Below are 18,437 nucleotides of genomic sequence, written 5' to 3'. Positions count from 1 at the left end.
CTGCTTACCTGTTTCCACTGAGGTCAAAAACATAAATATTGCCTTGGTGATCTCCGGCAAGGAAGGAATCTCCTGTAGAATCAAAAGCCACATTCAAAAACCTCAGGGCCTTTGGCTGATATTCCGCAGCAGTATGAACAATGTTCACTATGAGTCTGTTTAGAATGAAAAACAACATTCATCAAAGGGCACGTCTGGCCCTCCTAGACATTAAAAAAATAGGTCTAAGGGGCATTTTTTTAGAGTTGAAGAATGTTTTCTTTTTTCTCCCCTTTCTATTCCATTTTAAAAAAATTATACATAGAAATAATTTCTAAACAATTGCTTTCTGACCTTTTGGAATCCAGATTAATTCCCTCCCTCCCTGGGGGGTAAATATTCTGAAATAGGTTATTCCTTTGTTGTCATATAATACAAATTTCCTTATGCCTCATGCTGTACTGCACATGTAAGAAAAAACTCACAAAGGAAGTGAGGAAAAAAATGGTTTGATCTGCAGTCACACCTTGACAATTCCTTCTAAGGTGCTGGCTAGCATTTGTCATCAGGAGTCTCTTGGGCTTGTCTGGGGTCCCTGCACTGCTCTTAACTGCTTAGTCCTCCCCAGCTGATCATTGTCTAATATTTCAGTTACTATAAATAATGTTCTCCTGGTTCTACTCATTTCACTTTACATCAGTTCATAGAAGTCCTTCCAGGTTCTCCTGAAGTCATCCTGTTCATCCTTTCTTAGAGTGCAAAAGTATTCCATAACAACTATATACCACAACTTGTTCAGCCATTCCCCAACTGGTGGCCAGAAATGTTTTCAAAAACTAAATACTTCCCTCCAGCTCAAGAAAACAATTTTGAAATAATTTTTGAAGGGAAACATAATAACAAGTTTAGGGATTGTTTTCTTGGGGAAATTGGGGGGTTGGCCTAGAGCTGCGATTCTCCTGATTTGGGAAGGATTCAAGGATGAAACTCCTACTATGTGGGCAGTGGCACCTCTTCTGCACCTTAGGGAACTGCCTGAGCACAGAAAGAGGCCCAGGGTGATGCGGCCAGAATGGGCCAATATCATACTTGAACCCAGATCTTCCTAGCTCCAAACCTACTCTCTAGCCATTCTGGCACCCATTCAGTCAGTCATTGTCAAAGAAGTAGATAATGTAACAGATATATTGTAATTATACTTGGTGAAAATGACTAATCTGTGAAAAGTATAGATTCTATTAATTAGATATTATCAATGAGTGAAAATTGCTCCAAGTCAAATAGAAATTAAACAGGCAGATGGAGGGCCAGGAAGATCTGGGTTGAAATATAGCCTTAGACACTTCCTAGCTGTGTGACCCTGGGCGAGTCACTTAACTCTATTTGCCTAGTTCTTACCACTCTTCTGCCTTAAAATTGATACTTGGACAAAAGGAAAGGATAAAAAAAAGCAGATGAGACTCCATTGACATGGTATTGAATATTGCAAGGTACATTAGTTATGAAAGATTTCTTTTAATTTCTTAACATATCAAATGTAATAACATTGATACTCATAACATTTAAGGCCTTTTAAACTCAGTTAATGCATTTTTATTTAATTTTTTTAAGTCAAGCTGATATTAAATATTTCATTCTCATTGTAACAGGTTGGAAATTTCTAGGTGTAAACAATATTGGGACAGATATTAAAACCTTCAAATATCTAACATTTTTCTAGGGTTACTCCTATACTTTCTATTTACTAAAATTTCCAACAAAACTGGGCTGATGCTCAGACACTTCCTAGCTGTGTGACCCTGGGCAAGTCACTTAACCCCCACTGCCAAGGAACCAATACTAGTATTAATTCTGAGACAGAAGGTAAGGATTAAACAACAACAACAACAACAAAATGGACTGACTGCCAAAGAAGATACAAATGCCTGCATAAGGGAATAATATAATTGTCTGTTGGCTTAGCATGGGTTAGAGAGGTTCCTAATCTTCCTGGATGACTGTGGGTTGACTGCAGGGGATCCATAAACTCAACAGTACGGAGTGTTGCCATTTTGTACATCATTTAAATCCAACAAATGTGTCATGTGAGTCCATCTTCTTTAGACTGAATTCATGCCTCATGTGTATGTCCTTGTGTGAAATTAATATCTGTACCTTAGAACTACGATTCCCAGCACCCCGCTCTCTTCCTGTCGTTATGTGCTGACGTAGGCATATACGTGTAAATTCTGTGTAGTTCCTCCTCTTGCTCTCTTCTCTTCCTGTGATGGCAGCTGTGGACGTGGGGTTTTTGAGCAGGTAGAAAAACTAGTCATGTGGTTTTATTTTGTTAGATAATTACCCTTTTATTCCTTTACTTCTAGTGATTATTAATAAACTTTATAAAATATAATACTTGGAGTACTGGACATTAATTTAAGTCCTACATTTACTATGGTCCATATGTAGATATAAGAATCATTAGATTCTTATACCTACAGAAATCAAAAACATAAATATTGCATTCTCTTTTTATCCCATCCCCCATCCTTACATAGGGCTCTTGTAATTAATAAAATACAATTCATTTAAAACCAAGGTAGCTTTCTCTTAGCATCTATTTTCTTAGATATTATTGATACAATTACTATTATCATGGGATAGTGGGTAAAATTTTTATGTTAAAAGGGGTCCTCATTTGGACAGTGAAGTGACTCAGTAGATAGAGAGCTAGGCCCAGAGACTGGAGGTTCTGGGTTCAAATCTGACCCCTGATACTTCCAAACTACATGAACCTGGGCAAGTCATTTAACCCCTATAGCCTAGCTCTTACTGCTCTTCTGTCTTAGAACCAATATATAGTTTCTAAAGACAGAAGGTAAAGGTTTAAAAAAATAAAATAAAAGGAGTCCTCCTATTTGAAAAAGTTGCTTAAACAAAGGATAAAAACACTAATCATGTGTTTGTGTTCAGTCATTTCAGTTGTATTCAGCTCTTTGTGACCCCACTAGGGAGTGCTTTGTCTGTCCTTCTCCAGATCCTTTTACAAATAAGGAAACTCCCCGGAGGCTCCTTATCTGGGAGGCTCCTTATCTGGGAGGCTCCTTATCTGGGAGGTCTCTGCGTGAGCCCTTCCTCAAGGTTCTCCGTGATGCCAGCCTCTGAGCCACCCAGCTGCCTGTGGGCTATCAAGAGGAGACACAGTCCATCTTCAAGAACTTGGATTCCGATCCTGCCTTGGAGAGCCTGGGTAGGCAGTGTGGCTGGTCTGCCCCTCCGCATCCTCAGAAGCAGTCCAGCGCCGGGGGCTCTGAGGCTCCTCGCAGATCTAAATCTGATCCCGTGAAATCCCAGGTGAAAGAAGAGCTAACTAATGATGGCAGCCCACACTTCCCTCACACCAGGGTTGGGGGAGGACGTGGAGGCTCCAGGATGTAATTAGAATCTGTTACCTTAAAAACTACAATTCCCAGCACCCCACTCTTCTCACATTAGGTGCTGACATAGGGAGGATATAAATTTGGTGTGGCCCTGTCTCTCACTTTCTGTTCTTCCAGGTGGGGCTTTGATGGGGTGGGCTTTTTAAGCAGGCAAGGAGAACTTAGGGTTTTTTTTACTTCTATTTCCTTTTTATTCCTTCTACTTCAAGTGATTATTAATAAACTTTATAAAATGCTTGGAGTTGCTGGATATTAACTTAAGTCCTACAAGGACGAGGGGCAAACCCCAGCCCAGATGTTCCCTCCGAGTCCCGGCCTCTTCTCAAGTTAGAGACATGGCAGGCGACATGCCAGAGCGGAGAACATTCTGGACCCAGGCGGGATGCCGCCTTCCACACACCTGGAGCATGTCCACAGGCAAGTTTATTTAACTTCTCTGACCTTGGGGATAATAGCTTGTACCATTTACCTCAGGCTTAGAGTGAAGAAAGTGCTATGGAAACAGTTAAGGTTTTTTTTTTGTTTGTGAAGACTCCTCTTCTTGATTGAAAATCTGACCTCAGAAACTTACTGCCTCAGTGACCCTGGGTAAGTTGATTAACTGTTTGCCTCAGTTTCCTCATCTGTAAAAGGAACTGGAGAAGGAGATGGCAAACACTTGTGGTAGGAAGGCCATTTCTTTTACCTGTGGAGACCAGAAGCCATTCTGAAACTTCTAGTCTTGAGAGTCTGTGGAACACCAAGTACCCAGGGTCACAGAGCCAATGTGATGGAGGCAAGACTTGAACTCAGGCCTTCCTGACTCAGAGGCCAACTTGGAGGCTATCTGTTCTTTCACTAATTCTATTCTGACATTCTTCAGCTCTAATTCCATTCATTCTTTTTTAAAAAATCTTAATTTAATTGAATGTGGGTGACTCAATCATCGAAGTACATACATTTTCTTTTATCTCACTTTTCACTAATGTACTTTAAATCTACTTAGGAGACATATAATTATTTTTCATCTTCTAAAACATCTATTGGGATCCTGCCGTCATCTTGAGGCCCAAACAGCAAGAGGGACCTAATCTTTGTGACGTGCCTTACCCAGGCTCACAGCTAGCAAGTGTCAGATGCTGGATTCACAGTGCTCTAGTCACTGTTGAACACTTTAAAGATCCTAACATGCCAAATGCTATAGAGGTCATTTAAAAGAGAAAGAAAGAAACGATATTCTCCCACTGATGTGACTGGCATGGAACAATTTTGGGGAAAAACTGCAGGAGACCCAAAGGCAAGGAGAAACTGCATGGTGAGTGTCAGAAGGCGACAACAGCATGTTCCTGATCACAATGGGCAATGAGTCACAGGGCAGAGGGAGAGACGGAGCCGATGGGCTGCACTGGTAGCCACAACATTAAATACAGGAAGGTCTATAGTGCATCGAGTAGAGCATCTCTCCAAACCAATGAGAAGGAATTGAGACGTCCGTGGATTTGTGAAGAGGGGTGCCCAGAAGGGAAGAGACATGAGAGATGCTTCAGCAACACAAAGTCAAGGAATAAGATCAGAGAAATGCCGGGGAAACAGTAGCAGCCAGGTCATCTCTGGCAGCAATTAAACCCACAAGAACACATTTTGAATAAAGGCTTCAGGCAGCCCTTGAAGTGCATTAGGAGACACTGCTAATCAAGTAGTTACAGTAGACATAGACACAGACCCTCTTGCCTCTCTGACCTTTTGCCATTCAATGGGAAATGACCATTATCCAACTATCTCCACTCCTGCTTCCAGGATGTAGAGTTGCATTCAATCCAATAATGTATTAAGCACCTTCCAAGAGAAAAGTTCTGTGTTAGGTGCTGGGATCACAAAAAAACAAAATCAAAGTCCTGCTCTCAAGAGGCTTTCATCATTCTGCCAAAGGACGAAGATGAGAATGGAGAATAAAGTATGTACATTAATAAGTAAATAAATCTAAGACAAAATGAATATCTGAAAGCAGATCACGGATTTAGAGCTGGAAGGTTCCTTAGATGTCTTCTAGGTCCATGCTCTTATTTTACAGATAAAGAAACCTGGGCTCACAAGTATTATATGATTTGCCAAAGGTCACTTGACTACTAAATAGTAGAACTAGATCTGAACTCAGATCCTTGGAGTAGAAAGTGGCACTGAGAACGATGGTAAGCATTCCAAGAGTTGGGAGAGAGTAGAGAGAGAGCATTTCAGGTTCAAGAATAGTCTATGAGAAATAGATATCCATTCTCCAAAAGATAAATAATAAAAGGATATGAATAGGTAATTTTCAAAAGAACTGCAAGCTATCAACAATCATATGGAAACATTCTCTAAATCATTAAGAAGAAAAATACAAATTAAAACAGCTTTATGGTTCCACCCTTACACACATTTGACTAATCAAGACTGATTTAAAGGAAAAGTGATAGTTTTTGGAGGGGCTGTGGAAAGACAGGCACACTCCCTCACTCCTGGCAGAACTATGTAGTGGTTCAACCATTCTGGAAAGCCTTTGACTCAATGCCATTTTCAAGCTTTGAACCCAAAGAGATCAAAGAAAGACAGACATATGAAAATATATATGGAAAAAAAAGATATCCATCCATAGCACCTCTTTTTGTCATCACAAAGAATGAGGGAATATAGCAATTGGGGAATGGCTAAGCAAATGATGGTCTATGAATATGATGGAATATATTATTCCACTATAAGAAATAGTGAAAGGGACAAATTCAGGAAAACTAGAGGAAACTAATATAAACTGTTGCAGAGAGATTAAGCAGAACTAGGAAAAAAATATAATAACTCTAAAGTTGTAGAGTAAAACAACTTTGAAAGATGATGACTCATACTTTTTACCTCTTGACAGAGGGTGATGGTATAGAGGTAAAGGATATGATAAACATTTATGTGACCAACGTATGGATGTTTTGCTTGATTGTACTTTTTGTTAAAAGGAGGCATTGTTCGTATGGGGGTGTTTAGGGCAGTGAGAGTGGTAAAGTGATACCCCAAAATGACTGTTAATGAAACATTTATAAAATACGCAGAACAGAATTCAGAAAAAGACATTAACAGGACAATACTGGAATTACCATATTGAAATTATATAGTCAACATAAAACTCTAAGCAAACATAATTAAATTCATGGTTTTATTTTTTGTACAGGAAAGTCATTGGGTTTATTAATGTCTGTCAATTTTTTTAAAATACAAAGATAGGACATAGGACTGCCAAATTCAGGGAGCAGGCTAGCAGGCCAGTGTGGATATAAAGTATTTTGAATAGGTCAGCCAACAAGCATTTATCAGAGCCTATGCTGGGGATTAAAAAAATCAAACATTTAAAGAATAGTCCTTATCCTTAAGGAACTTACTTTCCACTAAGGAAAATAAGATGTACAGTATATATACAAGTACAAGGTAATTTTGATGAAAAGCAGCTGGAGAAGCAGAAAAGGATCAGGAATCTAAGCTAACTCTAAGGACACAAACCCAGGTGACTAGAAAGATTGTAGGGCTCTCAATAATAATAACAGACATGTTTGGAAGGAGTGGGTTTGAGGGATGAGAAGATAATGGACTCTGTCTTGGACATGTTGTCATACCTCTATGTCTTTGCTAAGCTAAACACCCCCATTTCTTTCATTTGATCTTGATATGGCAAGATCTTGAGGTCTTTCACTATCCTTGTTACTCAGTATGAGCTTCGGTTTATCAATGTCTTCATTAGAACATGGAACCCTGAAATGACACTAACTGGAAGGGGAGTCCAGGATATGATGTTTTCTTGGCTATTTTATCACATTGTTAGAGTTTGTGATCCACTGGAAAAAAAAAAAAAACAACCCAGATCTTTTTTAGATGTAATATTGTCTGGACAGGTTTCCTAAAGCTTTTATCTTTTTTTTTTAAACCCTTACCTTCTGCCTTAGAATGAATACTAAGCATTGGTTCCATGGCAGAAGAGTGGTAAGGGCTAGGCAATTGGGGTTAAGAGACTTGCCTAGGGGGCAGCTGGGTAGCTCAGTGGAGTGAGAGTCAGGCCTAGAGACAGGAGGTCCTAGGTTCAAACCCGGCCTCAGCCACTTCCCAGCTGTGTGACCCTGGGCAAGTCACTTGACCCCCCATTGCCCACCCTTACCAATCTTCCACCTATGAGACAATGCACCGAAGTACAAGGGTTAAAAAAAAAAAAAAAAAAAAAAAAAAAAAAAGAGAGACTTGCCTAGGGTCACATAGCTAGGAAGTATCTGAGGCCAAATTTGAACTTAGGGACTGCCTATCACCAGGCCTGGCTCTCTATCCACTGAGCCACCTACCTGTCCCCTTAATCTTCTACTTATGAATTTAATTTTTAAAAATCCAAATGCAAAGATTTTACATTTGGGCCTTTTAAAAATGAATCAATTTTGGACAATTCAAGGACCATTGAATCTGTTGCCATTTTACCTTTCAAAGTCACATTTCATAGATTATAGATTATAGGCAACATCCTTGAGCTTTTGGCTCATGTGTCATTTTTCTATGTCTGAAATATCTTCCTACCATTCTTTGCCTATTGAATTCCTACCCAGATTTTAGGTTCCAGGTCAGATGCCACCTCTTTCATGAGCCTTTCTTGATTCTCCATTAGTTTTCCCTCAGACTTTCCATAACTTAACTTTCACACCTTTTAGTGCACTTATTCAATATGTACTATAAGTTATCTATGTTTGTTTCCTATCCTTCTATTAGAGTACAAGCTCAATAAAGGCAGGATATTTGTCTTCTCTAAATTTTCTATTTTCTGGGCTAGTATGACCTTCTATGTTCTTTAATATTTGTTGAACTAATGAATGAGCATTTCACTATCCAACTCGGGCAACAAAGACTCTGACAAGATCTTGCTCTAGGGGCATGGGACAGGCTTGGGAGGAGAAGGGGTTGGGAGGCAAGACTTATATGAACTGATGCAAAGTGAAGTAAGCAGAACCTAGAGAACATCGTACACAGTAAAAACATTGTAATTATATCTGTAAACACAGATAATCAACTGTAAAAGATGGAGCTACTCTAATTAAGACAATGATCCAAGGTAATTCCAAAGGACCTATGTCGAAAATGCAATCTACTCTCTAGAAGTATAGATGAAAAATGCTATCTACTTCTGGACAGCAGATAGCATTTTTCATCTTGGACTGATGAAATAGAACTGACGAACTCTGAATGCAGAGTGAAGTATATCTTTTTTTAAACTTTATTTTTATTGTTTTGTGTTTTCTTTTGAAACATGGCTAATAAGGAAATATATTTTATATGATTTCCCATGTACAATTGGTGTCAAGTTGCTTGCCTTCTCAAGGAGGGAAAGAATTTGGAACTTAAAATTTAATAATTGTTAAAAATTTTACAGGTATTTGGGAAATATTTAACTAACTAAATAAAATAATTTTAAAAAGGATAAATGTCTGTGAGTTTTTGCAGGATCAGACTTACATGTCTGAGAAAGTATTGCTAATGTGGGAATTTTTTTTTGTTTGACTACATATTTTTCTACAAGAGTTCTGTTTTTTTAAAAAAATTTAACTGATGGGGAAAGGTAGGAGGAAAATATATGCTTATTAATTTTTAAACTTGCAAAAAATAAATATAAATACTTGTTCTTAGATTGTAGCAAAGATTACCTTAAGAGAAAACTTTCTTTTCCCACATCAAAGGTTTGTTGGCATTCATGTGGACTATAGCTTCATTAAGCTTCCCTCCCACATAATCTCTCCTCACTTTTAACCTAACTCTCTTAATATTTTTTCCACCTGTGAACTCTGGCTAATTGTCCATTTGGAGAAGAGAGGTGGTATAGTAGATACAGTGCCAGGCCTAGAGTCAGGAAGCCTCATCTTTCTGGGTTCAAATCTGGTCTCATACACTACACTTAATTAGCTGTGTGATCCTGAGCAAGTCACTTAACCCTGTTTGCTTCAGTTTCCTCATCTGTAAAATGAGCTGGAGAAGGAAATGTAGAACCTCTCCAGTATCTTTGCCAGAAAACCTCAAATGGGATTACACAGACATCACTAAACAACAATTGCTCATTTACTCAACACTTATTGAGTGCCTACTGAGCAGCATTTACTGTGCTATGGACAAACATGGTCCCACTTCTTAAGCCTATTTGAAGGTCCCAATCCTATGTCTGCTCTCTTGGTCACTAGTTCTTCCTCCTTCCCCAAATGACTATTCAGCCTGACACAAGGAAGAATGTGGGACTCCACTTTGAAGGGGAGGCAGAAAATGGAAAAGTCAAGAAGACAATCTCTTTCTCATCACATAGTAGGTGCTTAATAAATGTTTACTGATTGATCAATTGACATCGAAGAATGTGCATGCATGGCCTATGCATCACTAGGAAGCAATAATGTTCATGTAACTGTGCAAAGATAAACAGGCACTGGAAAATTGTTTGCTTAAATAAAAAGAAAGGAGTAATAGAATAATGTCCGCTGGCCTCGAAGTCAGAGGACGTGAGTTCGATACCTGGCAGAAACTGCAGGTGCCACCTAATCCATTATAAAGAAAGAAAACGGATGCTAGAGAGAACACAGAAACCATCTAATCCAACAAAGGGGTAAACTGATGCCAAAATGAGAAAGCAGGGCCAACCTAGTCCAAAGCCTTTGTCTTTTACAAAGGAAGAAACTGATGCCCAGAATCCATCAATTCCAGCCTCGCCAGCCCTCGTTGTAACAAAGGAGGAAGACTGACATCCCAAGAGTTCCTTACGTAATTCGCCCAAGGTCACAGTAGGATTCGAACCCGAGCCCTGGCGCCTCCTAAAACTGAGCTTTCGCCACTACTCCAGAACCTGGGCGCTACCTGAGCGGTCTCTACTAAAGGAAGAGATGGCTGAATATTCCGACTCAACTTCCCCTCTTTCCCCGCTCCCCTCCTCCCAGCCCGCTGCCTTTACCCATCTCGCGTCTCCGGGCAGGGCTTCCGGAGCCAGATCTTGCCGGACTCCTTGTTGCCCACGTCAGTTTTCTGCATGACGGCTACGGTGGCGGCAGCAATCCTAGACCGACCAGCAGGAGCTGCAGTTAGTTAACCGTCCCCAGCACCTTTCCCGACCTCCACCGCGCTCTCCCTGCCCGCGCCGCGGGAGGCTCAAATCTGCTGCGTAAATCGAAGGAACGGAGCTGCCGCAGACTGCACCAACGTGCGCGGGGGTCACGATCATAGTTGAATCCTATATCCGCTGAGGTTCCTGCTAATAACTCTGAGATTCTGAGACTCCAGTGCATCTTCTATAATTACATTTTTATTTTAACTTTTCACAAATTGATTTTTCCTTAAAATCGCCGAGTCTCTGCACCCTACCGTCACTTCCTCACCTTCTGATCTCAAGAATGGAACAGGCCAATCTTGAACTCCTTGGGGCCCCGCCCCTCACTCTAGGAATTGTCCAGGGCGGTGCCAAAGGCTTCTGGGAATTGTAGTTTCCTGTCAATATCAGGCTCTTAGCTGTAGGGGCCTTCTGGGAAGGTTGGACAAGCCACAGAATGATAGATTTGGATCTGGCAGAACTCAAGAACCCCTTCATTGTACAAAGGAGGAAACTGAGACACAGATGGATTAAGGACCTACCTAGAGTATTAACTGAACAAGATTCCTTCTCTGTGGCATACAGTACAAGTGGTAGCCCTCCTTCAAGACCCCTGTATCTCCTTCCTATATTTGGAGAACTCCGTTAATCAATCATTGTGCTAAGCTTCGAGGGTACAAGTCAAAAAGCATTCATTGCTGGTGGGGTGGGAGGCCAGTTAGATGGCTCAATAGATTAATCAGGCCTGGAGACAGTGGGTTCTAGATTCCTTTTAGAATATAAGTTCCCTGAAGGCAGGCACTGTCTGTCTCTTTTTGTCTTTTTATTATATAATCTTTACCATACATGTGTTCTAAGGCAGAAAAGTGATAAGGGCTAAGGAGGGGGGGTTAAGTGACCAGTCACACAGCTAGGAAGTATCTGAGGTCATATTTGAACCAGGACCTTCCATCTCCAGGCCTGATTCTCTATCCACTGAACCACTTAGCTGCCCCCTTAACGTGATATTAATTTCAACAATTTGGAATATTCAGGTTCAAATATTCTCCACCCAGTCTTGGAAAGAGGGAATACCATTATATACGTCTCTAGTCTCAAGTATCTGGATACTTGAGGTTCTTGGCTCCTAATGCTGCTACTTTTATGCTCATTGTTCCCTTTTATAATAGCAAGAAAGGCATTATTAAGTCCTTGATCCCTCCCACTAGCTTGGGGAAACAAACACAGGAGTGCTAGCATCGTGATCCCTAATTCTTCTCCATTTTTGTTCATTCTACCCAAATATATGGGCTGGCTGCATCCTAGCTCATACCTACCCCCTGGTCAATGCAAACTCCCCTACCTTATTGTCCTAGTGGCAGACAATTAGTAGTTAGGTGGTGTTATAATTAAAATTCTCTGGAGACTGTATCTTAATTTATAATTATTATTAAATAATAAAAAGTGAGCCAGAGAAAAAGAATACCCTGGCCACATGTGGCCAGCCACCTTCTTTTCTGGGCTGGGCAGACTTGAACACTTAATCACTGCAATTCCAAGGAAAAAAGCTCCCACTTCCTCCCAGCACTCCAGTTTTGCTCTTCATGATTTCCCTTTCTCAAGCCTCTCTGATTGGAGTATTCTGACCTCATTCTGGACAAGAGGTGGGTTTTCCAGACACCAGAATTCAGACCTTTAGAATGGCTGCACAGTGAGCATGTCCAGTTTTCTCTTCCTTACTATCTTAAGAGGTTTGTTTACAGATAAATAAGAATCTTTGCCTCCACTCTTATTTAGCCAGAGGATGGGGGAAGAAGCATATTGTAGCTTTGATCATAAGATTAAAATTTTTTCCCTTTAAAATCCAAAGGTTGTTTTGGGGTGCCAAAGAAAGGGATATAGGTTAGTATTAAATTTCCATAGTAGGGCAAAGTATAGAGCTCTGGTTCTGGCATTAGGAAGACATGAATTCAAATCCAGCCTTAGATACTTTCTGTACAACCCTGGGTAAGTCACTTGACTGCTCTCAGCCTTAATTTTCTTATCTGTAATTAGAGATTAAAGTATTCTCCTCTCTTCCAGGGGCCATATTTGAAAAGGGTTTGGGAAACCATAAAATATTATAGTCATATAATCATAATAAAAGTTATAATTATAATTATTATTAGCCAATGCTCATCTCTTTTTCTTTGAAACTCTGTGGAGGAGGTCAACCTGACTCAACATCAAATGGCTTATCGGTTGGTTCAAAGCTCATCTTCTTATTAAAAATGAAAGGGTTGGGCCAGATAATGCTGTACATTTCCTTATAGAACTAAATTTTTGATCCAATACCTTTAGCAAAGAAGGCTGGGTAAATTACCAAAGTGTCAAGCCACTGAGCTGAATTTCCAAATGCAATAGGACAATGCTTCTTTCTTCCCCCTAACAAAAAAGTCAAGAAAATATTAGTTCCTCCATAGGCTGTTAGGCAAATGTTTGGTTTCCCCATAACAACTCTGATGCTACTCACATATCCATGAACTCAGTAATAATGACTAACATTTATATGTTGTTATTGCTATTGTCATTTCTATCATGTCTCATTTTTCATGATTCCACTTGGAGTTTTCTTGGCAGATATACTGGAGTAGTTTACCATTTCCTTCTTCAGCTCATTTTAAAGATGAGGAAAGGGGGCAGCTGGGTAGCTCAGTAGATTGAGAGTCAGGCCTAGAGACAGGAGGTCCTAGGTTCAAATCCGGCCTCAGACACTGCCCAGTTGTGTGTCCCTGGGCAAGTCACTTGACCCCCATTGCCCACCCTTACCACTCTTCCACCTAGGAGCCAATACACAGAAGTTAAGGGTTTAAAAAAATTTTTTAAAAAAATAAAGATGAGGAAATTGAGGCAAATGGGATTAATCAACTTGTCCAGGGTCACATACCTTGTAATTGTTTGAGGCCAGATTTGAACTCAGGAAGATGAGTTTTCCTGACTCCAACCTAGCACTCTATCCACTGTGGCACCTAGCTGCCCTACCATTTATCGAGTGCTTTATGAAAATAATCTCAAGGGCAGCTAGGTGACTCAATGCATAGAGATCCAGGCTTGAAAATGGGATGTCCTGGGTTCAAATATGACCTCAGACATTTCCTAGCTGTATGACCCCAGGCAAGTCATTTAGCCCCAATTGCCTAGCCTCTTCTATCTTGGAATCAATACTTAGTATTGATTCTAAGACAAAAATATTTTTTAAAATAATGAAGTAGCAAAAATATAATTATGTTAAGTTTAACTGAATTAAATAATAAAATTATATATTACATATAATAAAATAACAAAAAATAATAATAATCTCATTTGGTCTACAACAATCCTGGGAGGCAGGTGCTATGTAGATGAGGAGACTGAGGCAGGTTAAAGTTAAGAGATTTATACAGGATTACATAGCTAGTAAGTGTCTGAGGCATTATTGGAGCTCAGGTCTTTTTGACTCCAAACCCAACACTCTATTCACTGTACCACCTTATTGAGTACTTGGTATGTGATAGGCACTCCACTAGGTAAAAAAGGAAAGGCAAAAATAGCCCCTGCCCTCTTATGTTCTCTTGTGGCCACAATCACTCCATGAATAAATGATTTTCTTTTTTCTTTTTAAAGTCTTTCCCTCACTAATGAATTGCTGGTGGAGCTGTGAACTGATCCAAACATTTTGGAGGACAAATTTGAATTATGCCCAAAGGGCTATAAAACAATGCAATACCCTTTGATCCACTAATACCATTACAAGGTCTCTAACCTGAAGAGATTAAAAAAAAAAAGGGAGGAGTGAAGGATCTACTTTATGAAAATATTTATAGCAGCTCTTTTTATGGTGGCAAAGAATTGGAAAATTAGGAAATATCCATCAATTGGGGAATGGCAGAATAAATTGCAATCTATGATGACGATGGAATACTATTGGGCTATAAGGAATAATGAACTGGATAATTTCAGAAAGAGCTGGAGAGATCTATGTGAAATGATGCAGAGTGAAATAAGCAGAACCAGGAGAACATTAGTATGCAGTAACTACAATATTGTGGAATGATCAACTGTGATAGACTTAGCTATTATTGGGAATACAATGATCCAGGACAATTCTGAGGGACTTATGACAAAGAATGCTACCCACCTCCAGAGAAACAACTGTTGGAGTAGAAACACAGAATAAAGCATACTATTTTTCACTTGCTTATTTGGGTTTATGTTTGGGGGTTTTGGTTTTATAAAATTACTCACAAAAATGAACAATATGGAAATATGTTTTACATGATAATACATGTATAACCCGGATCAATTTGTCTGCCTGCATTGAGAAGGGGAAGGGAAAAGAGGGAGAAAGATAAGTTCAATCATATAACTTAGGAAAACTTGTGTGGAAATTTGTTATAACATGTAATTGGTAATAAATAAATAAATAGTCAAAGAAATAAAGTCTTTCCCTTCTCTCTTAGAATCAGTACTGTGTATTGGTTCTAAAAAAGAATGGCCTAGAGGTCAGGGCTAGGCAATGGGGTTTAGGTGACTTGCCCAGGGTCACACACTAAGAAGTGTCTGAGGTCAGATTTGAACCTCAGAACCCCATCTCCAGGCCTGGTCCTTCGTTCACAGAGTGACCTAACTGCTACCAAAAAATGCTTTTCCACTGATACTTTTGATTCTCTTGGATCTAACATAAGCTCCTTTTCTAGAGCTCCTTTTCTTATCACTGTTGTCTCCAGACAACAATAAAAAAGGAGTGGGATTTGTGCCCACATTTAAAGGAAGAGAATTGGGATTTCTGGAAAAGAAGGAGAAAAAGAATCCTCTTTCCATTCTATCTAAAGGGTCATATGCTGCTGTGCATGAAGAAGAGAAAAGCATCCTTATGAATAAAGGAAAGCTGACCACGTAAAGGAAATTGTCACATTTACTTCAAAAAGGAGAAATATTTGTACTGCTACTGTTACTGTAGAGCCTAGATTTTCAAGCTTAAAAACTCAAGTGAGGAGAGGGAAGGCATATCAGGTGAAATGTGACAGAGTATATTCCTTTTTTTCATTGTGAGTTAAGAAAGGGAAAAAGGAAATCAAAGAAATGTGCTGCTAGCTAGTTAAATAAATATTCATGGCTAGGTGTTCTCATAAAACATACATGAAAGCAACCGAGGGCAGCAGTTCATGTATAATCAAAAGGAATCAGTGTTTCCAACGGAAACAGTACCATGGTTTGACTGAAGAAAAAGTTTGGATGTTAAGCCTGACAAGAAAGCACAGGGATGATTCCCATATACAAGAAGATAAATGCTAAAAAGCAGGATGTATATGCATGGGCATCACTGGAGACTCTAGATAGAGAGAGATCACAGAGGTGGAAGCTCTGCAGACAGTGCAAGAGTTTAACAGCCTCCAAGTTCCCAGGGCTCCAATCAGCTTTGGTTCTCCTTCAAGCAATAGAGAGAGAAAAACAGGAATTGCTTCTTAGCCTCTTCCCCCAGGAACTATATAGAATATATGGCTGCCTAGAGCCTTTGATACTTTCAATCAGTCCATTTCTAATGCTTTTTTTAACCTAAGGATCTAGTTTTCTCTTCCTCCTGTAGTGGGATACTCAGTTGTGGTAACTGTATAGTCAAGTGGTATCAAACTCAAATACAAATAAAGATTCCTGCAGGCCACATATTGACTTATTTTTAAAGTTCTGAAGGACTTATGACAAAGAATGCTATCCACCTCCAGAGAAAAAACTGTTGGGGTCAGATGCAGATCAAAGCATACAATTTTTCACATTAGTTTATTTACGGTTTTATTTTGGAGTTTTGGCTTCTTATGAGTATTTTCTTACAACAATGACCAATATGGAAGTATGTTTTGCATGATAATACATGTATAATTCAAATCAAATTACTTACCATCTCTGGGAGGGTGGAGAGAAGGGATGGAAGGAAACAATTCGGATCTTATGATTTTGGAAAATGCATGTTGAAAATTGTATTACATATAATTGGAAAAATAAAATATCTTTGAATAAAGAAAAAAATTAATAACTATGTTTTATTGTATTTTTATTTTTTTAATTACATGTTACTTTACTTTGGGCCCATTTGGGGACTGCAGTGGGTCAGCATGCAGTTGCAGGAGAAAGCATTTGACACCTCTGGTTCGGTACAACAGACTTTTGTTGTTTGTTTTAGTTGTTGTTATTCAGCTATCTGACTCTTTGTGACTCTATGGATCATAACTATCCATAGGATTTTCTTGGCAAGGATAACTGGAGTAGTTTGCCATTTCCTTTTCCAGTGGATCCAGCGGGTCCTTTTGTCAGGCAATCAGAAGCTAGGTGGCTTGCGCAGGATCACATAGTTAGGAGGTAACAGACTGGATTTAAACAATGGTCTTCCTGACTCCAGGGCCCATTCATTCTCTTAATCACTGAACCATAGCTGCTTCTGGACTTAGACTTCAACTAGTACCTATTCTGGTTAGGACACTTATAGTGTTAGGTGCTAAGGGAAATACAAATATGACATGGTCCTTGGCTTTGCAATTAGAATTGATATTTCTATAGCAATTTAATGTTTACAAAGCAATTTATTTATATATCAACTCATGGAATCTTCAAAAGAACCCTCTGGTAGAGAACATAGGTATTATAAAAACTCCATTTTACAGATAAGGAACTAGGCACAGAGCGATTAGGTAATTTTTCTGTGTGCATACAGCTAATAAATAAATCTAAGAGATCTATGTTTAAAAATACTTTTTCTCCCTGCAAAGGGGCAATTTGGAGTCCATAGGGATGGTGTTTATGCTCACACCAAAAGATGCGGCTTATGGCATCTGCTTAGGGTACAATATCTAGACAAATCATCAACTCACTTCCATTGAGACTTCAAAAATAACTTTCCAGCATTTCCCAACCTCTATAAAGTCTAGCAACCCCACCCTGTAAAAACTACATCTGCTAAAGAAACTGCAACCTAAAGTAGGGGCAGCTGGGTAGCTCAGTGGATTGAGAGCCAGGCCTGGAGACGGGAGGTCCTAGGTTCAAATACGGGCTCAGACACTTCCCAGCTGGGTGACCCTGAGCAACCCATTGCCTACTGGTTGTGGCCCTATGCTCCTAGAATGGAGTCCCAGGGTAAAAAAAAAAAAAAAAGTCTTTAGGCTTTCCAGGTTCTATATTTCTAACTAGGACCAGTGGACAGATCACCAGCCTTTAAGTCAAGAAGACTTGAATTTAAATTGCACTGTTTACCTCAGTTTCTTCATCTGAAAAACTGGGGTAATAATAGCACCTCTATTGTTGGGTTGTTGTGATGATTAATTGAGATAATAATTGTAAAGTAGTAGCACAGTGCCTAGCACATGGTAAGCACTATACAAATGATAGATATTATTACCATTATTATTATTATTATTAGTAGTAGTAGTAGTAGTAGTAGTCATGGAATAATTCCAATAACTCATAAATTTTTTTTATTCATGTACTTTCATTCACTTGTATTCCTACTCTTCAGGATAGCCCTCAAATACTTTGCTCAGTTGGCATATAGGCTAAAATGCATCACCAATGTTCATGAAATTAGTAATGAAAGTTCTAAAACGGTATGCCATAATTCCTGGTAAAATTGGCTTTTTAACCCTTATCCTTCATCCTTTTCTCTGACGTGCCTCTTTGTTTCCACAGGAAAGGAGAGAAAGATGTACTCAAAGGCCTTTATAGAAAAATTTGATCAAGCATTTTCTATTTCAAAATCACAGAGAAAGAGGAAGGCTTGTACCATCTGGTAGCTTGCATGGCTGATAGATACTTTTAGTTGATGATGAAAGGCTAATAGCCAGAAAAAAAACTCTAAAAGAAAAATCCTGGAGACAATCTTTTGAACAAATCTGACTTTATCGCAAATGTGCAAGTCACATAAATCAGGGACTGTAGGCACACTCAGTATAGTCTAAGACCCTGAGCTTTTC

The 18,437-nt window shown here is 39.3% G+C and overlaps 1 protein-coding gene across 2 annotated transcripts in view; it reads right to left on the bottom strand.

Moving 5' to 3' along the window:
- The window catches only part of TBC1D31 (TBC1 domain family member 31), a 62,146-nt gene extending 51,719 nt beyond the window's left edge, over positions 1-10,427 (bottom strand). Inside the window, exons 1-4 of one of the 2 annotated variants that reach the window (XM_044668965.1) lie at positions 9,325-9,374; positions 7,691-7,695; positions 3,868-3,964; positions 9-155 (exon numbers count right to left, since the gene is read on the bottom strand). In XM_044668965.1, the coding sequence (XP_044524900.1) occupies positions 9-155; positions 3,868-3,964; positions 7,691-7,695; positions 9,325-9,374 (299 nt within the window). Of the gene's footprint in view, positions 1-8; positions 156-3,867; positions 3,965-7,690; positions 7,696-9,324; positions 9,375-10,350 lie in introns of those variants that run through there. The other variant, XM_044668971.1, reaches the window with a different exon arrangement.
- Between the last annotated feature and the right edge of the window lie 8,010 nt (positions 10,428-18,437).

Source organism: Gracilinanus agilis, chromosome 1, assembly GCF_016433145.1.
Source record: "Gracilinanus agilis isolate LMUSP501 chromosome 1, AgileGrace, whole genome shotgun sequence".
Classification (NCBI taxonomy): domain Eukaryota; kingdom Metazoa; phylum Chordata; class Mammalia; order Didelphimorphia; family Didelphidae; genus Gracilinanus; species Gracilinanus agilis.
The sequence above is the reverse complement of the archived record's forward strand: the minus strand, read 5'-3'. Positions and strand labels throughout refer to the sequence as shown.